The sequence below is a fragment of the Microplitis demolitor genome, chromosome 3, assembly GCF_026212275.2.
Source record: "Microplitis demolitor isolate Queensland-Clemson2020A chromosome 3, iyMicDemo2.1a, whole genome shotgun sequence".
Taxonomy (NCBI): Eukaryota; Metazoa; Arthropoda; class Insecta; order Hymenoptera; family Braconidae; genus Microplitis; species Microplitis demolitor.
The window spans coordinates 2,710,211-2,733,556 of NC_068547.1; the positions used below are offsets into that span (position 1 = coordinate 2,710,211).

The 23,346-nt window shown below is 33.2% G+C and overlaps 5 protein-coding genes across 6 annotated transcripts; 2 read left to right on the forward strand and 3 right to left on the reverse strand.

The window, feature by feature from the left end:
• Nucleotides 1-110: 110 nt before the first annotated feature.
• Nucleotides 111-2,605, reverse strand: LOC103576531 (arylphorin subunit alpha). Its single transcript, XM_008556783.3, has 5 exons — nt 2,301-2,605; nt 1,887-2,223; nt 1,420-1,823; nt 676-1,345; nt 111-602 (listed from the first exon to the last, which is right to left on the reverse strand). Exons 1-5 carry the CDS (start codon nt 2,526-2,528, stop codon nt 199-201), a joined length of 2,043 nt encoding a protein of 680 aa, XP_008555005.1. The 5' UTR covers nt 2,529-2,605; the 3' UTR covers nt 111-198.
• A 689-nt stretch (nt 2,606-3,294) lies between these two features.
• Nucleotides 3,295-10,535, reverse strand: LOC103576616 (uncharacterized). Its single transcript, XM_014441232.2, has 9 exons — nt 10,246-10,535; nt 9,854-10,184; nt 8,678-9,778; nt 7,941-8,588; nt 5,588-5,847; nt 5,184-5,517; nt 4,687-5,111; nt 3,937-4,612; nt 3,295-3,839 (listed from the first exon to the last, which is right to left on the reverse strand). The coding sequence occupies exons 1-9, from the start codon at nt 10,459-10,461 to the stop codon at nt 3,430-3,432; spliced, it is 4,401 nt and encodes a 1,466-aa protein (XP_014296718.2). The 5' UTR covers nt 10,462-10,535; the 3' UTR covers nt 3,295-3,429.
• Nucleotides 10,536-12,016: 1,481 nt separating this feature from the next.
• LOC103576530 (WD repeat-containing protein 43) lies at nt 12,017-14,583 on the reverse strand. 2 transcript variants are annotated; one of them, XM_008556782.3, is made up of 4 exons: nt 14,170-14,583; nt 13,460-13,957; nt 12,369-13,377; nt 12,017-12,283 (listed from the first exon to the last, which is right to left on the reverse strand). In XM_008556782.3, the coding sequence occupies exons 1-4, from the start codon at nt 14,356-14,358 to the stop codon at nt 12,126-12,128; spliced, it is 1,854 nt and encodes a 617-aa protein (XP_008555004.1). In that variant the 5' UTR covers nt 14,359-14,583; the 3' UTR covers nt 12,017-12,125. The 2 variants fall into 2 exon arrangements, with proteins under 2 accessions (XP_008555004.1, XP_008555003.1); XM_008556781.3 differs by having other exon boundaries at nt 12,369-13,380.
• A 274-nt stretch (nt 14,584-14,857) lies between these two features.
• Nucleotides 14,858-17,366, forward strand: LOC103576529 (geranylgeranyl transferase type-2 subunit beta). The gene is made up of 6 exons (XM_008556780.3): nt 14,858-15,137; nt 15,225-15,329; nt 15,883-16,239; nt 16,310-16,454; nt 16,788-16,963; nt 17,054-17,366. Exons 1-6 carry the CDS (start codon nt 15,135-15,137, stop codon nt 17,264-17,266), a joined length of 999 nt encoding a protein of 332 aa, XP_008555002.1. The 5' UTR covers nt 14,858-15,134; the 3' UTR covers nt 17,267-17,366.
• A 425-nt stretch (nt 17,367-17,791) lies between these two features.
• On the forward strand, nt 17,792-22,788 carry LOC103576528 (forkhead box protein C2-A). Its single transcript, XM_008556779.2, has 2 exons — nt 17,792-18,445; nt 20,664-22,788. The coding sequence occupies exons 1-2, from the start codon at nt 18,227-18,229 to the stop codon at nt 21,852-21,854; spliced, it is 1,410 nt and encodes a 469-aa protein (XP_008555001.1). The 5' UTR covers nt 17,792-18,226; the 3' UTR covers nt 21,855-22,788.
• The last annotated feature ends 558 nt before the right edge of the window (nt 22,789-23,346 follow it).

Here is a 23,346-nt window from a genome sequence, read left to right on the forward strand (position 1 = left end):
ATGACATAAATACGGCTATAAAACCGCCATAACATACCAGTACTTATTGAATATTGTCAATTATAAATTTTTTTTGACACAATAACGCTTTATATTTCAATCAAAAATTTTAAAAAAATGATTACATATTTATGATTTAATAATTAACATTTTTGGCCAATTAAAATGCCAAGAGAGAGAATAATTGAATGATGATTATTAGACAGTGGCGTTGGGATCGACGTCAAGATTGAGATAAATATTAACATCTTTGAAAAACATATTTGGTCCTTGGAAGTGAGGATAGTAGATTGGCCGATCAAGTGGGAAACCCATGGCTTTGTGACTGAACATGTAGCTTCCAAAAACGCGGGATTTGTATTTAATTACTTCGGCGACTGGACTGACGTATGCAAATAATTGATAAGTTGAACCGGCTCGGCTGCCTTTTGGCAGCAAAAGATGTTCTGGGAATCCGTATAGATTTTGTTTGTACGTAAACTGCTCGGTGCCTTCGAGAGCGTTCTCGACTCTCTTGTAGAAAATTTCACTTGGCTCCTTGTCGGGCATCAAGAAGAAAAAGTCGTGGCTGTTGCGCTCGAGTTTGTTCTCTCCAGCAATTACTTTTAAGGAAAATAAAAATTATAAATCATTTGCTTCAATAATTTTTGGGTGAATTAAAAATTGAATACTTACGATCAGTTACCCAGTAGTCTATTTCATAAAAGTATCGGTAGCTTTCAGTGAAATCTATCAAATTATGTTGTCCGTCATACTTTGGTCCGAGGAACAATTGAATGGCTACTGGTTGAGGTTTGTCTGAGTTAATAATCATATTTACATTGAATGGTTTGTGGTTCAGACGATGCTGGCGAACTTTTATGAATAAAGAATCAGCTTCTTTTTGATCATGAACAGGCAATCCGTTGCTAATTGTCGCGTCAAAGTAATCGAAGTAAGTTACCAATTTTTCCGTAGTCAGAGATTCGAATTTCAAACCGGGAAATACGACCTCATCTTTTGGATATGGTTTCAAAAGCTCTTTGTATCTGTAGTAGTAGTAACCAATTCTCTTGTAAAGTCTGTAGAAAGCCGGGTCTCTCATACACGAGAATAATGACTCCATAGCACTTGGAATTACTTGATACTGTGACTTAGGTTCAAGATTAAACCCAAGAATCCTTCGGGCAAACTCGTCAATGCTGCGATAGAAGTTTCTGTTGAACGAGTCTTCATTGCCTTCAATCAAATTACCCAAGATATTCAAACCATCGTGAGTGTAAATGTTGATTGGTTTGCCTTCAGAACTAAGCACTATTCCAGAATCAATAGCGCCGGAAATTCGAGATTCTGCATCATGAATTGCCTGTCAGCAAATAAATTTATTTATTATTGTGTTTTTACACTAAAAGTTACTTTTTTTGATAACTAAATACTAACATGGAGGAATGGGTACTTGTATTGAGGAATTTTGCTCCAGTGAGGACGTTGAGGATACGGGAGTCCATTGTGATAAACCATTGTTGGATAGTATCCTGGGTAAAATTCACTGTCCCAGGTGAAATCTTCAACTTTCTCGAGACCATTTGCCAAACGTTCCAAATTGTAGCGATTAAATAACTGCTTGTGTCCGTATAAATATTCTTCACCACGTGAGTGTTTGTCTAGACCGAATTCGTCGGAGCTCAACCAGAATGGATTGTTTTCACGGAAGAAAAAGTAATATGTGTTGAGACTTATATCTTCCATAAAGTATTTTAGCTTCATTTCAGTGTCATAGTCACGGTTTAGGTACCAGCCAGAAAAGTTTGCGTGAATTATGTAAGAATTTCCTTCAAGAGTGTCTAAAATATATAAATAAACAATTTAAACAGCTGTCAAAATATTATTTTGAGCCGTATAATTACCAGGTTTGTTGTATAATTTAACATTTTTCGCAGCTTCTATAACTTCTGAGTTGAAGAAAGCGTAGGGATAAAATTCGTAGGGTGGAGGAAGTTGAATGTAAATTGTGTCAGGTCGTCTAAGAACGGCTTGATAGAGTGCCAAAAAAAATTCTCCCTGGTTGATGTTAACTCGTGCCCAAAGAGCTGTTTTGAAAAAAGTATCAAAATCTTTTGCGTAGTAAAAGAGTTTGAAAAGTGATTTCGTTTCCGCTAATAATTTTGGATAGTAGACGGAAAATAATTCTCCTCGCGGCAGAAATCCAAATTTGTATAATTCGATGAAATCGTTTACAGCTTCCTGTGATAAACAAATAAATAAATTAATAATAGTTAATCAAATTAAATTAAAAATACATTTAAAATTATGAGAAATACCTTGTTGGTGTAGGAGTCAATGTTTGCCTCAATACTGTAATCTAATCCTTGTTTGTACAGGTCTTCATTGACGACATTCGGTTGCGAAGCATGATAAAATAAATTATAAATTTTCTTCTGTTTAAGCAAAAAATCTTTGTCTGCAGTTAGTTCTGTATAATAGAAAGAACAATTAGCGGTTGTAATATAGATCGCCACTAGGGCGAATAAAAACACTTCTTTTAGCATTTTTAATGCTATTATTATGAAAATAATGAACGGGTGCAACTATGTCGCAGTAGTTGCTGAAAAAAAGTGTTTTCGTTTCACTAGATCCGTCGATTTTTATAGTATTCTGATAGTAACTAATCATAACGAGCCAGTCTTGGGGTCACGAGTCTATCACCGACTACGTAATATTTGATCCAAAAATAAAATACACGCAAACCAAAATATCCGTACACAAAAATATTTACGATAAAACATCCGTACACCAAAATACCCACAAAAAAAATTAATTAAAAAATACCCACGATAAAGTACGCGTCACTATAATACCTACAATATTTTATTGTAGTCATTAAAAACTGCATTTTGTTGTGGGCATTTCGTCGCGGCTATTTTGTCGTTGGGTCAAATGTCGTATTACCGAGAAAACAAACATGATTAGGCTCATTAAAATATTATCTATAAAAGGGGTAGATATTATTTTGTAGAAAAATAGTTTTATCACAAGCTAAAATTCATTATTTATAATTAATGATATTTTAAGTAAATAAAAACAATAACTTAATTATTTAATACTGAAAAAAACAGAGATAAAGATATATCAAATAATTAAGGAAGATTAATTCATAATTAACATTGGAAAAATATATTAATGAATTTTTCCATTATTATTATTAAGTAAATATTTATATTTAATTTTAGTTATATAATCACTACTAAATTCAATTTTAAAAACATATATTTTAAATAACAAAAATAATTAAAATAGGACAGAGGTAAAAAAATACTTTTTTCCAATTGAATGTTAATTTTATTTGTGTTTTAAAATATCATTAAATCATCAATACAATTCAAACCAATCATCTTAATAAACTAAAAAATGAACAATCTTTATGTATGAATCAATAATAATTATTTGGAATTAAATAGTAAGATTAAGCTCTTCGACGTGTTTGTGGTAGACAACGACATCCTTGAAATGTGCATTAGGTACATCAAATTCGTAAGGCACAACAGGTCTGTCCAGAGGGTATGACAAGGGTTTTCCATCAGTCATCATGTTGCCCCAGATCGGAGACTCGTGTTTGAAAGCGTGGCTCTCGTCGTATTCGCTTACGAAAACGAACATTTTAATTGGGAAGCCATCTTTTTTACCTTTAGGTAAAACTAGACGGTCTGGGAAACCGTAAAGTTGAGAGCTGTAAGTCATTGGTTCGTCAGATTCCATAGATTTAATCATATGTTTCCAGTATGTTGCGCTGTTTACTTCGTCAGGAATAACGTAAATAGATTCGTGGCTGCTGCGTTCAATTTTGTTGATACCAGATTTAACTGAAATCAATTAGATTAAAAAAACAAACATTAGTTCATTTTTGAATTGGTAATTTTTTAATGAAACTTAGTATTGAGAGTATTAATAATAACTTACGATCAACAACCCATTGGTCAAGTTCAATAAAGTTAACCCAGTTGTCAACGAAGTCAATTTCGTGACCATGTACGTCGTACTTAGGTCCGTAGAACATGCGGATGACGGCCTTAACATTTTTGTCACTGCTGACAGTGATGTGGGAAGTGAATGGTTTGTGATTCAAACGGTGCTGGCGAACCTTGATAACCGTTGTTTCAGCATCCTTTTGTGAGGATACGGGCATACCATTGCTGATAATAGAGTCGTAGTGCTCGAAGAATGTAAGAAGCTTGTCAACAGCTACTGACTCAATTTTAACACCGGGGAATGCTAATTCTTCATGAGTGTATTGGGGCAAGTGTTCTTTGAATTTCAGGAAATAGTTTACTATTTTTTTGTACATTCGGTAGAATGCCGGGTCTCTCATGCTGGTGATCGAGTATTCCAGGGCGCTTGGAACCAAGTGGTTTTTGTCAATTGGCTTCAATCCGAAACCAAGAATCTGTCTGTAGATATGGTCGATACTGCCGTAGAATTTGCTGTGGATTGAATCAGCGTTACCTTGAATCAAGTTTCCAAGAGTGTTAAAACCTTCTGGAGTGTAAACTTTGACACCCTTTGGTGGGTGACTGGCATCATAGAATACTCCAGAGTCAATGGCTCCGAGAATGCGAGTTTCCATTTGTTCAGCATCCTAAAAAAAACCCCCAATAGTTATGATTATGATAAATTAATTAATTTACTTATTAGAAGTAACAGTATATTTACGTGGACTAAATCAAATTTGTGATGAGGAACGTGGGTCCATGAATGACGATGGGGGAATGGAAGACCATTTGGATGATTCATTGTTGGGTAGTAACCAGTAACGATCGGCTCATGCCAGTCAATTGATTCAATTTCACCCATATCATGAGACAAACGCTCGAGGTAGTAACGGGCCAATAATTGTTTGTGTCCAAAGAAGTAAACTTCTCCACGGATTTCTTTCAGCATATGGGAGTGCTCGCTGCTCATGAAGTGCGGGAACTCATGAATGAAGTAGAAGTAGTAAGAATTAAGACCAATGTCTTCAGTGAAGTAATTCAATTCCTCTTCAGCATCATCGTGGATCATGTACCATCCACTGTAGTTTGAGTGGATTACGACATCGCTTCCTTCGTGGTATTTAACGCCAATAGCTTTCTTAACGCCTGAACATCAATTTAATTATCAATAGCCAAATTCGGCAATACATATATTACAATATATATTTATAAACTTACTGGCATCCCCCATTTTAACATGGTAAGCTGCTTGCATCACCTCGTTGTTGAAGAAGTAGTGTGGCATTAATTCGTATAATGGTGGTAGAGTCATGTATTTAGTATCTGGGCGATGAATTACAGCAACAGCTAAAACGTAACCAAATAATTTGGGGTTTACGTTGAAACGTGCCCATACTGCTGTGTTGTAGAAAGTTTCCCAGTCTTTGGCATGGAAGAAAAGTTTGAAAAGAGCAACAGCTTCGTGGTAATGTTCTGGGTGGAACATTGAGAATACGGCATCGCGGTGAATCAATCCATGTTTGTAGAGATCCATGAAGTGATGAACGTAGCTCTGAAATTAATAATGTATATATTTATATATATGTTTGTTAAACTTAAATAAAAATTAGGTAAAGTAGTACCGCGTTGGTGTAAGCGTCGACATGATCTTCAATGCTGAATGAACGGGCTACTTGATAGAGCTCTGAGTTGACAGTTGTTGGTTGATCAATGTGCCAAAAAAGGCTCCAAATTTCTTTTTGTTTTGTCAAAAAAGTCTTGTCGGCAGTGTGGACATCCACCTGCTTGTGTGCTGCTGCTAAGCAGACACAGGCTGTGGCGAAAACCACAAAATTTTTGAACATTGCGAATACCTCAGAGCAACAGTTTGCCGAATATTCGTCTCACTATATGCGAGTCATTGACTGTAACGCATCTTTATATACTGGGGTTTTGTTGGTAACCTTTGATACTTAAATTTCAAAATCTACAAAAAATAGTTATTATATTTATTTATCTTCGCGATTAGCTTGGAGTTGGCTTTTAAATTATTTAAATAAATTTTCGGGCTGATTTATCTATGACCTCTGAATCCAAGATGGTAATTTATATCTATAGTTTATCAGGTAGTTCAAATCAGTTGTTTAATATATTTTTCAGCTACTGATGCGCACTATTTTTTTTGGAACTTTCGGTCTTTGGTCATTGACCGCGAGTATCGAGATGAGTATATCGCAATAAATCATTATTTAATGTAATAATTATCATTAATATAAATGCAGAATCATCTACATAGTAGTCTTTCATTTTGTTTAATTGATAAATTATTATTTATGATATTAATTATGAATAATACAAAAAAAAATAATAGATTAATAAAAGACACAATTTAGATTATAATAATTGATTGACTCTCAGATAATTGTCGTATAAAATTTTATTTTTTACCGGAATTTCAATCGGCCCAAATTTTTAATAAAATCTCAACTGAAATAACAGTCCAAAATATTTATACTTAACTACGGCTGCGTGACATTTGACCCGATGACATAATACCCGCGACAAAATAACCGTGAATCAAAACACCCGATGAAACAATACCCGCTGCCAAAATAATCGCAAACCAACATATCTATAAATAAGATACTTATAGATGTTGAATATCTTAAAAAATCAAAAAGATAATTAAATACTTGTGTAAAATTAACGAAATGTAATTTTCAAATTTAGAAAAATAATACACAGACTTGTAATGGTAAAGTAGGAAGGGGCTAGTTGTGCAATCGAAATATTTTGAAAACTACGTGTTTTAGTTTGCAGATATTTTGTCTGGGAGTGTTTTGGTTTGCGGTTATTTTGGCAGCGGGTATTTTGGCATTGGGTCAATTTTCGTGTTGCCCTTTACTAGGGGTGTGCGAATAGTTCGGACTTAAAATTATTCGTATCGAATCGAATCAAACTATTCAAATTTTTGTTAGAGATAAATAGAGTTCAAATACGAATTGAATACAAAAGTTACAAATAATTCGAAAATTTTTGAGTATGGCAAAAATTGGAAAGGGGTACACAAATAAATAAAATAGAGCCTGGTAATGCTTTTATTCAATAATTCACTTATTTATTTACAATAATTATTGAAAATCACATGATATGTTCATTGACATATCTCACGCATCGGAGATATTTTATAATTTCATCCGTATTACGTGCTATTGAAAATTATCGTGATTTCTCGCGTGCTCATGTTATTAAGACGTTCAACCAATTTGTCCTCTATTAAAGAAAAATAAATTGGCATTAATTAATGGAAGAAGTAAAAAAAAATTAATAATACTATTTAATAGTAATAAAAAAAAATTTAATTCTCACAATTACATTTCTCAGTAATCTTTATTACAATTAATTATTGTGATACTTTGTTAATTAAAAGTTTATAAACTCAATTTATTATATTAAAAATTTTTTTTTTTTTTTTTTTCAAATTAATTACCATTAAAATTTTTTAATTATTTTGACATAAATTATATTCAAAAACTATTCAAATTAATGATCTGTTAATTAGCAATCATATCTATTAATTAAATTTCTAAAGGCCCAAATTATTTTATTTTTTCAAAAAAAAAAAAAATTGAAAATATTTTAAAATTAATGAAATCTTTTTTTTATATCTATGAATTTTTTTTATCAAACTGTCATATTTATAAATCATAAATGAATTTAATTATCATACAATTTATCTTATAGTTATTATATATTTATAATAATTAATAAATTTATAAACTTAATTTACTAAAGGATCAAAGATGAAGGAGGAAAATATATAAAAATAAAATAATTATAATTGAAATATATATTTTTATTTATAGGCAGATATCAGTATTAAAAATTACAATGATATATAACTAACAATAATTATATAAAAAGTAATTAATAATCGTAGATTTGATCATAAAACCATAAAAGTAGCAGTCATCATATTTTAAAAGAACACTTAGTATTTGGGTTTTCCGTGTTCCATGAAGTAGTATGGTTTTTCCATGTGTTCGAAATCTTTGTAGTGTTCAAAACCTTTGTGGTGCTCGAAGCTCTTGGGCATGAAACCCTTGTGCTCAAAACTTTTGTATTCGTGACCTTCTGGGTATTCTTTGAAGGAGTATGGCATCTCCATACTTTTGTAGTTGCCAGAGTACTTCATGTAGTCCATGTGCTTTGAGTACATGTCTTCATGGAAGTAAGGTTTGAAGTGGTAGTCGCTGTACTCTTTGTCGTAGTGGATGTACACGTCCTTGAAGTACATGTTGCTGAGATCGAAGAAGTATGGGTACATGGGTCTGTCTAATGGGAAGCCGAATGGTTTGCCATCGTACAACATTTTACCGAACATTGGTAAGTCGAAGTAGGTGGCCTTGCTCTCTTCGAATGGGTAGATGAAGACGTACAATTTGAATGGCATACCACCAACTTTACCCATTGGCAAGTATAAGTTGTCGGGGAATCCGTAGACCTTGCTTTGGTAAGTGAATGGTTCGCTGCCTTCCATGGACTTGAACATTTTCTTGTAGAACATGTCGGTTCCCATGAAGTCCTTGGCTGTGTAGATTGAGTCAGTGCTGTGGCGTTCAATCATGTTCATACCAGACTTGACTGTGAATTAATTTAAATTATATTTATTAATAAATAAATAAATAAATAAATAAATAATATTTGCAAAAAATAGTATGGTGGCAACTTACATTCAAACATGAATTTGTCGAGCTCAACGAAGTTGTACCAGTCGTAGTACATGTAGTTCTGTTCCTTGAAGTAGTAGTCATCCATGGATGGTCCCAAGAAGATGCGTACCATACCCTTGGTGTTCTTGTCACTCATAACGTTGATGTGGTAAGTGAATGGTTTGTAGTTGAGACGGTATTTCTTGGCCTTCATGCTGAAACTCATGCCTTCCTTGTAGCTTCCAACAGTGACGGCGTTGTTGATGAAGTATTCGTATGGCTCCATGAATGTAACGAGTTTGTCAACCTTGACGTCTTCAATCTTGATGCCTGGGAACTCGAGTTCTGAGCGGGTGTAAGCTGGAATTTGGGTTTTGTATCTTAGGAAGTAGCCCATGATTCTCTTGTACAGTCTGTAGAAAGCTGGGTCACGGAGACTGGTGCTGTAGATCTGGAGAGCGCTGGGTACGAAGCAGTTCTTGTGCTTGCAGTCGTAGTTGAATCCAAAGATGTCGCGGTAGAGTGCGTCGATGGCACCGTAGAATTTGATGTTGGGTGAGTCGTAGTTGCCTTCAATGAGGTTACCGAGCCAGTTCATACCTTCAGTGCTGTAGAGTTCGTATTTCTTGCCTTCGTAGTCATAGATGTATCCACTGTCAATTGCTTCCAAAATGCGGGATTCCATGTTGTCAATTTCGTTGATGTATTTGTATTTGTAGTATGGTACTTCGCTGTAGCGGTCGCGGCTTGGTAAGGCAACACCGTTTCCGTATACGAGGTTTGAGTAGAATCCAGGTGCGAATGATTTGTAGAAGCTGAAGTCTTCGATCTCACCGAAGCCTTGGCTCAGACGTTCGAGGTAGTAGCGGGCCATCAATTGCTGGTGGACGTAGTAGTAGAATTCTCCGCGGAAGTGTTTTGGCATTTCTATGTCATTGAGCATCATCCAGAATGGGAAGACGTTACGGACGTAGTAGTAGTAGTTGTTGAGACCAACATCATCGGTGAAGTATGACAGCTCGTATTCTTTGTCCATGTAGTATTTCATGAATTGGTTGGTGGTATTTTTGTCAATCATGAAGTAGTCGCTGAAGTAACCTTCACTCATTGGTTTCTTGGCGCCTTTAATAATTTGAATAAATTTATCGTTAGAAAAAGGAACTACTGATCTATTTGGGGAATAAATAAATAAATTACCAAAGCTCATGTAGTAGTAGTGAGCCTCTTGGATGAATTCGTTGTCGAAGAAGAGGTGTGGGTAGACTTCGTACATTGGTGGCAATACGATGTATTTGCAGTCGGGACGGTACATGACAGCGGTGGTGAGTGCCATTACGAACATTCCACCGTTCATGTAGTGACGAGCCCAGCTAGCAGTCTTGTAGAAGGTTGCAAAGTCCTTGGCGGTGTAGAAGAGTTTGAACAGGATGCGAAGTTCTTCACGGTGTTCCTTGTAGTAGACTGAGAAGAGGGCTCCACGTTTGAGCATGCCCAACTTGAATCTGTACATGAATTCCCGGACGTACATCTGTAAAATATAAATACGTATTAGATAAATGAATAAATTATTTAAAGATGAGTAATAATACCTTGTCATTGTAATCTTCCATGTGTTGGGCGATGTCGTAGTTGCGTCCAGTTTCGTACCATTCGCTTCCGTGAAAATCGCTTTGGTCAATGTACATGAAAAGGTCGTAGATTTTCTTCTGCTTGTGGAGGAAGTCCATGTCAGCAGTATGAGTTTCCATTACCATTGCCTGGGTCAGACAGAAGCCCGTGAGGGCCAACACCAAGAGCTTCATCATCTTCTTGCCGTGTACTTGTTCCTCTTCGGTATAATGTTACTTGAACCACCAAAGGAAGGAGGATGCTTCTCCGTTGCAATGCTCCAGCTTTTATACCAAAATTCATCCGACTCAATCGCAATGACCCCGTGATCTTTTATAAATTATTTTAAATATCTAATTACATTAATACACTGTTGCGAAATTTTTATGATTGCCAATTTATTATCAAGATTATTTTTATTTTTTTTTCATATTCTTACATTTAAAATATCATGCGTTAATTTTTCAAAGTAACATTGTAGGGATTTAGATACAGCATAACTAGTGTTTTAACTATTTTTATTATTGTTATTAATGACTATTTTGTGTCATTTACTTTAACCCACACTAATTATTTATTATTTTATAAATTATGAAAAAAAAAAAAAAAAAAAAAAAAAAAAAAAAAAAAAAAAAAAAATTAATTATATTGACTATTAATTTTTAAAATTTGTCTCTGAGCATAGACAGACTTAGATCAGACCTATAAATATTATTTTTAAATTATAGACGAATTTATTTTTTAATTCCCATATCTAAATTTTAGTCTGCAAAAATAAAATTTTTTTTTCTTTTTTAGTCTCGAACGATAAAAATTAAAATCATAAGTTTGTTATATAATGTCTCACTTATTTTTTCGATAACACTAAACTGATTATTATTAATCAGCAGTTTTTTTTTTATTTAAATTTATTAAGTAAGAAAATTGTAAGATATTTTTTTAATTAACTAAAATTTATTTTTTCTAATTAATCGGGTTTTTATATTTTACTAATAGTTAAATTATAGACGAGGGTCATAGAGAATCGGTCATTATTTTTATCAAGATTGAATATTTAATAAATTGAACGTTTTGTCGATTTATCTTCATTTGATTAATAATTTAAATCCAGACATTGATTATTTTATAATTGAACTCATCATTAAACTCGATAAAAATTAATTTAGATTTAAATACACTAAAGTATATTAAATTTTAGGTCCAGTTTAACTTCAATTGATTTATTTAGATCTTATGAAAAAATTCATAAGTTAAATATATTTAATAATAAATATCACGATTATATTCTTATTGATCGAGACTAAATTTTATTTAATATTTATTCTTATCAATTTATCATGCAATGCTCTTCTGATCTTTTCTACAGAATTTTAAATAATTAATATTTTCAAAAATAAACTGGATTTTATTATGACCCTAAAAGTATACGACCTCTGCGATTTTTGTTTTTAATTACCAAGTTAATGGTCATCATAAATTTCTACCTGTCCATATTTACTTCGTTACGGAAAAGCAGTAAATTTTTTAATGATTGCTATTTTCAGCATCATATTATATCAAAGTAAATACGACTACGTAACAAGAATTTAAAATAAAAGGTAAAAAATAAAATAATATATAATATTTTTATAAAATTTATTTAAAATCTGACAATCTGTAGCAAAGTAACATAGGAATTGAGTCCAACATACTGTTAAAAAAATACTTAGTCACTGAAAATGAGGATCTTTACATAAAATGAAAACTCTTAGATATAATTTATAAAATAAATTTAATGTAAAAATACTCTCACATATTTTACATACAACTTATCAAATATTACCACAAAAAGTACAGAAAATATTTAATAAATTTAACCAATTTAACTGCAAATCGAAGCGTCATCATCGTCAAGATCCGATCTCCCGTTTTCCATATCTTCTTGCATGTCATCTTGATCTGAAATTTCGTCCCAATTTTCGTCTGACTCGCTGGCAGCCTCAACTCTATCAATATCATCTTCATCTTCAGCGTCCGAGTCTAAAAATTAAATACAAAACAAGTTAATAAATCACCGATAAAATTATCACCGATAATTTTGTAAAAAAAATAAATAAAGATTAACCTGGGTCTTGATAAGTGAGAAGACATTCATTGGTAATATCATCAGACTGTTTATCATTCAAGTGTGATATTTGACCAGTGACAAGAGCGACGCGACCTCTCAGCCTGGATAATTCTGGCAAAATCGTCAGTTTATCTTCAATAAAACCCAGCATAGGACCCAGCAACTCGTCGATGTCAGGCAACGAGAGCAAATGAGCAGCATGAGTTGTTATAAGAATTTTAATCCACATGACTGCTATTTTACTTGGAAAAGTTTTGCCCTGCAGCATTCCCATCAGTTCAACAATCAGCGGCTTCACAGCCTGGACCGGTAGATTTACAATCGTGTTTTTTATAACATTTTCATCTCTTATATACAGCACAGTCGTCAATATATTTTTATCTTTACTACTCAATCCTTGCATTAGCAATTGCGTCTTGTTGGTTCCCTTTGTCGGAGTTTTGCCACTCGCTGACGCGTACGCTTCGACGTTCAAACTCAAATTTTCTAGTCTGTCTTGTAAAGGTAACTGTGAACCACCAGATGAACCTTTTGTGCGCTTAACTACTGAGTTAGGAGCTCCGGGAGCTAAATACTCGACATCACCATCAGTTATGGCATTCTTAACTTTAGTAACTGCCTCTTCTTTTTTATCCTTCGTCCATTTGATGTCTTTGCGCACCAACACCTGGACTATGTCAGTGAGATCCGGCACCACGCGGTCAAAGGTCAATGTCAGCAATGAGCCAAACGCTATGAGCATTTTATTGTCTTCTGTTAAATGGGAAGACTGTATTGGTATTGATGCTGCCTCTTTGCTGATACTTTCTGTCGTTATTATGACGGTAACTGTTGGTTTTAGTGGTTTAATACACACGCCGTTTGGTTGATAAACGAACAAATGACATTGTCCGGATCTATTTGTTGCGAGAATAATTATTTGCGAATTGTCATTCAATTTTACGGATACTGATACTGGATCATCTTGCATCGTTAACGTTGCTAATGATGTTTTATTCTTTTTTCCCTGCTAAAATAATTAAATCAATTTATTTTATTATTAATTACTGGGAAAATTTACTTTAGAACTCGGTAAAAAAATAAATTACCTCAGAAAGTGACCAGATACAAAGATAAGAATCACCATTAGCACCACTGATAACATAATTATTATCATCAATTTGTACTGATTTTAAAAATGTTATTTGATTAGCATGTCCAGTGAAAGTTCCAACAAGTTGTTTGCTCTCTAGATCCCAGCATTTAATTGATCTATCAGCAGAAATAATAGATTTCCCGTCCGCAGAAGCCACCAACGCAGTGACTTTGTTCTTTCCGGATTTCCACTTGCATTTTATTCCGCCCTCCTGGATATTCCACTCGACAATCTGGTGATCGTCCGCTGCGGTAAAGAGTCCAGCGGACGACCAAGTGATAGCAGTCACCGCTGCCGAGTGTCCATTCTCCAGGACTTTATCAACCGAAGCCGATGCCGGATTATAAATAATTATTTTGCCATCGACTGTACCCATGGCAATCATTTGTTTCTGCTCCATGTCCTCCACAATTGACGCGGATTTTCTTTTCCGCTTCTTCCATGGCGATGGCTGCAAAATAAATAACTTTTTTTACTGACTCCGCATAACCTCAAAATATTAAGTGGAGAAAAATAAAAATTTATGACTGGATGACATGTTTATAAACTACTGAAGTATGATGATGATCATACGTTTGATGGAATTGATTGATTATGTTGATTAATTACTGCAATAAAAGTGAGTAGTAATTAAAAACAAATAAAAAAGAGCACATGGCATACCGTTGTTGATTGTTGACCGACAGTTATCCATTGCAAGACACTACAGCCAGAAGACAAATGTAAATTTGGAATAAAATCGTGCTTCAATGTATTTGTTAAAGTCTCCCATATTTTTAATCTTCCATCCCGGCCACAATAAGCCCAGAGTTTACTGTCCTGAGAAAATGCTGAACAACCCGAGCTCGCCATCTTATTGATACACAGCCACGACTTTATTTATTATTTTATATTGCTGATGATCAGTCAATTAAATATTAATTATGGAAAAACAATTACACTGTTGTCTAAAAAATACTTTGCTGAGGTAAAAAGTCGACTATTATTTTCAAAATTTATATCGCCGGATTGATGCCGGAAAAACGTGGTCGCAGGTTATTTCTGTTTCTAATAATTTCAAATGCTAGCCGCGCGCACTCTTGTGCACATGAGAGTAAGCCATCTTCAGGTGATGGCCAAAGCGGGTAATTTTTTAAAATTGCCTGGTCTACTGCTCGGTGTTTAATATCCAGTACCTGGGATCCGTAAATATTTTTTTTTTAATTTTTTTGATGAAAATTTATTTTAAATCAGAGGAAAAATTTAAATTTTTGAATCTATGACGTCATATATATATTTTAGACATTTTACAAAACAATAATTCAAATTACGCGCCATCCAATACAATAATTATTATCTGCGTTCTCGCTCTTAATTCAAACACTTTTTGCGCAGATCACACAAGAAAATATATAATTTATTCAAATAAACAAATATATTATTTTTTATAAAGTATTTTTTTTCTTTTTTACAAAAAATAAAATGCGGAGTTATTTTCATTAGAATTTATATGTTTACTTTTTTTATACTGATTTATCAGTTACTTTTATGTTGAATAATTAAAACTGCAGTGCAAGTGTCTGGATTGAGGTTAAAAAAGAAAAATAAAACCAAGTAAACCTAATTTTATTTGAAACATAATTACCAAAATGGTAAGTGAAATTAATTAATTTTTTTAAAAATAATTGCTTATAAAATTTGAATATTTATAGTAATCAAAAAGAAATTTTTCTTTGCAGGCAATACCAAAAAAAGACGTAGTGTTACCTAAAGAAATTCCACCACTCCTAGTGGACATGCATGCTAATTACATCATTTCATACAGCGCAGATAAAGATGACTATGTAAATATACCCGCCAAAAACAATTGATTCTTTTTAAAGTAAAAAATATCACTCAGTACCTAATCAGAGAACTAGTATCCAATCATCCCATGCATTTCTACCCTGATAGCCACACCTTGTTCAGCAAGTTTCTGCAGTGAAACATTTTCGGCAAACTTGATGACAAGTTTCTGGCAAACCTTGAGATAATACTTGCGTGCAAGTTGATGTAAATCTGCGGCCGTAAACTGAATGTAATTTTACAGAAACACTTGCCGTCAATTTAAAGTTAAACTTTCAATCAACTTAACGTCATTGTCTGACAGTAACATTTTAAGTAAAATTGAATTCAAGTTACGGAAAATCTACTGTCAATTTAACTGCAACGTATTGCTGTTAAGTTGACTTTCGGCCGTAGCTTGGTTAACTTGCGGTTATAGTGGCTATCAGGGAATGTAACATTCTATGTATTTCTATGTCTATATTTAGTAAAGTTTAGTATATATAGATATACAAATATATGAGTGACCGGATACTGGGTTTTTTACTTTAATGTTAATTTGTATTTTACTAGACATTCGTCATGACAGAGCATTTGAGAATGTCGGGAATCTACTGGGGTCTGACAGCCCTCGACCTGGTAGACCGACTAGACGAAATGGACAAAAATGAAATATTCGAATTTATAAAACAGTGCCAGCATGATTGCGGTGGAATAGGTCCGAGCATAAAGCACGATCCTCATCTGCTCTACACCTTGAGTGCCATTCAAATCCTTTGTATGTATGACGCGCTAGATGTCATTGACACTGACAAAGTAGTTAAATATGTAAAAGAGCGTCAGCAACCAGACGGTAGTTTCGCTGGCGATATCTGGGGTGAAATAGATACCAGGTTTTCATTCTGTGCTGTTGCTACATTGTCTTTGCTGGTAAAATTATCATATTCTAGTACAATGTAATACAAAAATTCTAATCTTTTATTTTTAAATTTAAAAAAAGGGACACTTAGATGCTATTGATGTAGACAAAGCTGTTGAATTCATTAAAAGTTGCATGAATTTTGATGGTGGGTTCGGTTCTAAACCTGGATCTGAAAGTCATGCTGGTTTAATTTATTGTTGTTTAGGATTTTTATCAATTACAGGTAAGTTATAATAACAATAATTCACAAAATAATATCTAATTTAATATTTCTCACTATAGCCAAGTTGTTGACAACCTACTGTTGCAACTTGTCACCAAGTTAACCGCAAAAATTGCCATTTCCATAAGTTTACTTCAATTTTCTCAAAAAATTAGCGACAGATTGCGGTAGTAGATTGTTGTCAACTTTCTAGGAGGCTTGTAGTCAACAGTTACAAAAGCCGAAAGTTGCCGACAACTTGTTGTCAAGTTGGTCGCAACTAATGTACACCAACTTTTTTATCAGAAAGTCTGGCTATCAAAGTAAATTGATATCATATTTTCACTATTGCAGACAGACTTGACTTAATTGATGTCGATAGACTAGGATGGTGGCTCTGCGAACGTCAGTTACCATCCGGTGGTTTGAACGGCCGGCCAGAAAAATTACCCGACGTATGTTATTCTTGGTGGGTGCTATCTTCTTTAACGATTCTCGGTCGCTTACACTGGATTCATAAAAACAAACTGGTGATTATTCAAAATTATAGAAATTTATTGCAACAAAAATTATGATTAACTTTATTATTATTATCATTATTATTAATTAAACTATTACAGGTTGAATTCATTCTTGCTTGTCAAGACACTGAGACCGGTGGGTTTAGCGATCGACCCGGTGATATGGTCGATCCATTCCACACTTTGTTCGGTCTAGGTGCAATATCTCTCCTAGACGCTGATCCACGCGTCAAACCAATAAATCCGGTTTACTGTATGCCTGAATATGTTATCGAGAGAATGGGACTCAAGCCCACGATTCTCCTGAGATAAATAAAAATTTAAACTCTATTAATTATTAAATTATTCCTAAAAAATTATAATTAAATTGTAGTTTTATAAAATGCACAATTTTAAATTTAAATATACATTTTTTTCATTACAAACAATGGAGTTTAATATTGAAAATTTACATTTCAAATTTAACAGAACTTAATGACTTTTACTATATACTAACTCCGAAAATCATAGATTTATATTTTTTATTTTTAAACAAATATTGAAGTACCAAGTGGAGTAATCTTACAATATAAGTAAGGCGGAGAATATTCTAGCCCCGCCTCGAATGTAAACTCACGTGACGGTGATGCAAAGGGGTTGAAACAAACGATAGCATCATATAGACACAAAAGTACGCACACTCCGAAAATGCCCTCTCTGGCTTTCGTAGGTTGTCTCGTTCACCATAAACCGGGCTCCTATTGGTCGACAGGAAACAAACCAGGTAATTATATGAGCCGAGCGCACCCTGAGTATCGTTAGTGTGAACCAATAGACGAGCCAGTCACATCGCTGGGATCGGGACTGCGTGCGCATCGGCATGAGTCCGCGAACATTCAAACAGCGGGGGTGTGGGGATACCAAACCGGCAGTGTTTGAGTAACTCCGAACGTGGGAGCTGTATATTTGTTGTTTCTTATAACTATCATCACTCCATGTTCTACCTTCAAACCTCCGCAAACTTGTACGCGTTGTTTTTTATTATAATAAATATTTTAAAAAATAAAACGCGCGAGTTTTAAGTGATTTTTAAAATTTAAGTGATAGTGACATTAAGTGTTGGTGACATTATTAAATAATTATTTAATATTGGATACCGCTGTGAATGTTTATAAATATTTATTCAAATAATATAAAAAGTGATTGTGAATAAATGATTTATTTATACACACTCAGTTGGATATTAAATAAATAATTGGCATAAAACAAGTGTTTTATTTAAAAAAAAAAAAAATGCCTCGACCGTCGCGAGATACATATGGAGACCAAAAACCTCCCTATTCATATATATCACTTACAGCAATGGCAATATGGTCATCACGTGATAAAATGCTACCGTTAGCGGAAATTTACAAATTTATTGCCGACAGATTTCCGTACTACCGCAAAGATACAAGAAGATGGCAAAATTCATTGAGACACAATCTGTCATTCAATGATTGTTTTATCAAGGTAAGCATATATTCATGTTTATATTTATATATATATATATATATATATATATATATAATAATAATAATAATAATAATAATAATAATAATTTGTAAGTACTTTATTACATTTATATTTATATCACCGGTGCTTATTTCCGGTGGCTTTAATTACGCGGTAATTAGCTTTTTATTAATAATGCATGTGCGAGGATAAATGATAAAAAGCGGTGCAAAGTGATGATTTAGTGAGAAAACTATGTTTAGTTGTATAATTACCCGGGATGATTTATTTAAAAATATATACTCTAAATATATGTAATATCAATGGCAAGGTGTGAATTCGGTCCGTCGGCGCGGCAATCATATCATTATATTATTTTTCACCATCTGTTTTGCACCTGCCAAACGAATTAGTACTTTCGCACCTATTTCGTTTTAAATATATAATATACAATAAGTATATATTTATATACATATGCATACCTAAACATACATATATACATAGACCAGATTCTACTTCTAAAAAAAGCCACAAGTGGATGTGGACTTACATTGTATTCAAGTTAGCTCGAAAAGTTTCTCATATATATAAATATATAAACTGGAACGAATATTGTAAATACATAAAAACTTTTTTAAAAATCACCTGAAAGAGATTTATAGCCAAAGGCTGATATTATGTATTTATTTAAGTTTTTTTTTAAACGCGATGCAAATATTAAACCAATTTTCATTTCAACTTCTATTTATATTTACATATTTACATTTACATTTTAAAAGTCCATGTAATAAATATTATTGTTACTTAAGTACTAGAATTAACAAGAGTTTAATTTTTTTAGATACAATCGACAAACTCTGTTTTAAAATTAGATATATAGTAATTTATATGGTAATAAAAAAATATATATGGTAATAAAAAAATAAATATCGATGAAATTTATTTAGACATATATTTGCAGTTACATTTTACTCTAAAAAGTATTAACATTAGTATCAATATTAATATGAATTACAATTGTAATAAATAATATATAAATGATAATTAAGGGAGAGATAAAATATATAGACGAGGAAATAATTAATTCAATCGGCAGTGTTATTTATTTATATTAAAATTATTAGTTTTGTAATATTGATGTTTTAATGTTTAATATTCAGTGGCAATTGCCTTTCAAAGATACATTAGAAACGTGTATATATATATATGCATGTGTATGTATGTATGTGTATAGGCGAGGCTTATATGTATATTGGGAGGAGAGCCGTATGTATGAACGTTTTAGAGATCGTAAATCGGTTGGTTCTTGAGTACGTGGGTGACCGCAGGGATTTTTATTTTAAACTGAGATATTTATTGAACGTTATGTGATTTATATCAGTGTGTGTCGGCGGGAACTAGCGTTCACGGTGTGAGTATTGCTAAATCAACCTTTCTCTATAATAATCTCTGTCGATCGAAAATATTATCTCAGTCACCTTGTTAAATTATTCATTTCTTATAAATTCACATTATAAATATATCAGAAAAATATAATTATCGACTGAAAGTAAATATTCTTGATTCAATAAAATTTTTTTTCAAAACCTTTTATTTTTTCAAATAAAGTAGAAATTTTATTTGATCTAGAAATCGGCTGCCCAATTTCAAAATACAGTAAGAGCAAAATTTTTCAAAATTCATTTTTTAGTATTTTTAGTTCCAGTGGAGTCTTGTGAACACGATTCAATTAATATTTCAAAAATTTTGTTTTTGTTAGTTACTATGTTTTGAATTTGAGCAGCCGAAATTCTCTTGGCTCAAAAAAATCTCGATTTGGTGATGGAAAAAGTTTGTCTTCCAAAATATTTTATTGACTCAAGACAACTTTTTTTCTGTGTGTACATCGCAATATGGAGTTTAAATTAAAATTTAAAGCCGGTTTAAACTTCGCTTATTATAAAAATAGCTTAAAAATAAAAAAGACACCAACATTCTTTAATAATAATAACAAAAAAAATATTTTACTTATCTTCAGCTGTGCACACATTATTGCAGACACACGTGTCACTTAAATAATATACAAATTGACAAATATCATTCAAATAAAAATTATTATCTGTAAATATATAAACAAGTCTGCGATTACAATAAAAAAATATTTAAAAATGTATATACAAATTATTATTTTTATAAATTATAATTAATAATAACAGTAATTAAGACACTTAAATTAATGATAATTAAATAATTACAGGTGCCGAGAGGTCCACATCGACCGGGCAAAGGCGCGTACTGGGCATTACATCCAGCGGCATTGTCAATGTTTGAAAACGGATCGTTGTTGCGTCGACGAAAACGGTTCAAATTACATAAACCAGATAAAGAACTTCTCAAGACAGAACTACAGGCTCTGGCTTCAGCGATGCCACCACCGGCCCACGGTGCCGCGGAAGGGATATCGGGAGTGCCAACGTCCTCAAGTTCGGCAGGAAGTTTGAATGCCGCAAATTTGCATCGGCTGAGAGAAGATCTTTTGAGATGGGAGTTGCAAGAAAGAAGAATGATGGTGGCATCATCATCTGCCGCGGCAAGTTTCGGCGGAATAGAAACTCCGACGCCCGAACCAGCATCTGCGGGTGCTATTGCTGTGGCACCACCGCCGGGTTATTATTTACTTTCACCAGAAACACGACAAAGATTATCAGAAGTTAACGAAGTTAATCGTTCTTATGACGCAACTACACTTCTCCGAACCGGTAATTGGGCTTTTACAACAGGTTTCAATGGTTCTTATATGGGCCACTTGCCAGCTTACTTGCAATCCTCGCCGCCAAATCGTCAGTCTATTTTAACAACAGACTTGTCTGAAAACCATTCGATGCCCAGCAATCCTCGCGAGGACATAAGCTACAGTCGAGAAAGAACTTTCCAAGTGTATCGTGACCGTCTCTACGACGACGACGTCAAAAGATTAGACGGAACGTATTCTCACTCGCCGACTTTACCTTCAAAAATCTACAAACCACCGGACATTGTGTTCGGATCAAGTTCCTCGCCAAGATTGTCACCCAGTTACGCCGACGGTACTGACGTAGTAGTCGGTATCGACCAACGGACACCCCAGACATCACCTAGTCTCGAGGCGACAGTGATTCCCATATCGAATTCTAATTCAAAGCTGAGTCGTCAGAAAAAAACCAAAAAACCCTTTACTATTGAAAACATTATCGCGCCAGACGAAGACGATAAAATTTCTATTAAAGACAATAGTAGCAGTAGCAGTAGTATTAGTAATCATAGCAGCAATAGTGATACGCCCATTAGGATAAATAACAACAATAATAACAAAAACGGTTTGCTGATACCCAGACCCCTGTACGCCGGGTATCCACTGACCGTCTCTGAACACGGAGTCCACAGGTCGCCTTACGGCACAGCGACTTGAAGTCGGAGTTAATTTTCATACAGCAATCAATCCATTGATTGAAATGTCAACTGGACCCTCATCGCGGATGCTCAGTGATAGATCCAAAGTGTCCGACAAGGGCCGTTACGATCGTTGACGGTAACTATGGTTACTCAATCAACTAGAAAATATATATTTATCGAGCAACTCAACCACTATGTGTACATTTAGTTTCGGGATATATCGTATTATAGAATAATAGATAGAAAAAAGACTCGAGTTAAGTTAAGCTGAGTTTAGTTTAGTTTAGCTGAGTTGAGTTGTTTGTTGTGGGAGGGATCGATAAAAAGACTCACGGGCAAAGTGCCTATATATCCTAACATACAATGTATAATACTGTAATGATACTATTAATATTATTATTATGATTATTATTATTATTTGTCTGTGTTATACTCCTAGTGGACGTGTATCATAGAGAGAATATGCTGTGATGATTATATGCGTGTTAACACAGAAATAATAACACAGGATTTTGTAAACTAAAACGTGCTACTTGTCGTTATTGTCGTCGTGTCGTCGTTATAAACGTTCTAGTTATGTTGTATACTTCTATATATATATATATATATACATTGTAATGACAGTGAAAAATAAGACTATAATATCTGGATCTAGTAAGGAAGTGTGTAGATATTCTGTAATTTCCGTGATACACTTATTTATAAAATTATCTTTTCCATGAAATTTATAAACTAGTATCTCTTATTTTTGTGATATGTTGAAGGTTTGTTATTATTATTATTTAAAAGTTTTTAATGCGACGACTCGCATTAAATGTAAGTGGAGTAGAGTTTTAAAAATCAGAATAAATTGTCGATGATTTAAATCGAACCTGTAAAAATAAATATCTCAAAGTTTTTAAAAATAATAATTTATCTAAATATATTATAAATACATATATTTTATAATAAGCGGGAAAAGTTTTAAATAAACCAAAAGACTTGAGTAAATAAATAAATATTTTGACTTATTTGTTTTTGCAGTATTTATAAATTTATTGTATCACGCGAAATAATAAAAATAATAAAATTTAAAAATGAAAATATTTGTAAAATGTGTAGCGACTTAAAAAATATTCGTAAATTAATAAATTATTGTACAGATATTATACATAGATATATATGCATACACATATTTATATATATGTATGTATGTATACATAAATTATACATATAAATTAAAAAGTTTTGTTATTTATTTATTTATCAATATTTAATAAGACATGTACTAAAAAAAAGCAGAGGCATTAATCTCGAAATAAAAAAAGCGAATGAATAATATTGACTGTCATTAAGACTTTGAAAAAGTACTTTTTTAAACCGCGGTTTATTCAAAAGTCATTGTGAACCTAAAATGATTCCAAGATGCTCATTGTTGTGAGGAATATATCGGAACGACCCTCTTCAGCTCCAGCGCAGCATATGGTTTAAAGTTCTTGTTCGTCTCTCAGCCAGGTTCAATCAAACAG

What these genes read in the sequence shown, in the direction of transcription:
- LOC103576531 (XM_008556783.3), bottom strand. Translation starts at nt 2,528, where the DNA reads ATGCTAAAAGAAGTGTTTTTATTCGCCCTAGTGGCGATCTATATTACA. An exon ending in TAAATTATACAACAAACCTG is followed by an intron (nt 1,824 to 1,886) that starts GTAATTATACGG and finishes TATATATTTTAG; the next exon opens with ACACTCTTGAAGGAAATTCT. An exon ending in ACAAGTACCCATTCCTCCAT is followed by an intron (nt 1,346 to 1,419) that starts GTTAGTATTTAG and finishes ATTTGCTGACAG; the next exon opens with GCAATTCATGATGCAGAATC.
- LOC103576616 (XM_014441232.2), bottom strand. Translation starts at nt 10,461, where the DNA reads ATGATGAAGCTCTTGGTGTTGGCCCTCACGGGCTTCTGTCTGACCCAG. An exon ending in CTACTACTACATGAGCTTTG is followed by an intron (nt 9,779 to 9,853) that starts GTAATTTATTTA and finishes AAATTATTAAAG; the next exon opens with GCGCCAAGAAACCAATGAGT. An exon ending in TGTTAAAATGGGGGATGCCA is followed by an intron (nt 5,112 to 5,183) that starts GTAAGTTTATAA and finishes ATTGATGTTCAG; the next exon opens with GCGTTAAGAAAGCTATTGGC.
- LOC103576530 (XM_008556781.3), bottom strand. Translation starts at nt 14,358, where the DNA reads ATGGCGAGCTCGGGTTGTTCAGCATTTTCTCAGGACAGTAAACTCTGG. An exon ending in GTATCTGGTCACTTTCTGAG is followed by an intron (nt 13,381 to 13,459) that starts GTAATTTATTTT and finishes TAATTATTTTAG; the next exon opens with CAGGGAAAAAAGAATAAAAC. An exon ending in TCTCACTTATCAAGACCCAG is followed by an intron (nt 12,284 to 12,368) that starts GTTAATCTTTAT and finishes TTTAATTTTTAG; the next exon opens with ACTCGGACGCTGAAGATGAA.
- LOC103576529 (XM_008556780.3), top strand. An exon ending in TTGCTACATTGTCTTTGCTG is followed by an intron (nt 16,240 to 16,309) that starts GTAAAATTATCA and finishes ATTTAAAAAAAG; the next exon opens with GGACACTTAGATGCTATTGA. An exon ending in AGGATTTTTATCAATTACAG is followed by an intron (nt 16,455 to 16,787) that starts GTAAGTTATAAT and finishes TCACTATTGCAG; the next exon opens with ACAGACTTGACTTAATTGAT.
- LOC103576528 (XM_008556779.2), top strand. Translation starts at nt 18,227, where the DNA reads ATGCCTCGACCGTCGCGAGATACATATGGAGACCAAAAACCTCCCTAT. An exon ending in TCAATGATTGTTTTATCAAG is followed by an intron (nt 18,446 to 20,663) that starts GTAAGCATATAT and finishes AAATAATTACAG; the next exon opens with GTGCCGAGAGGTCCACATCG.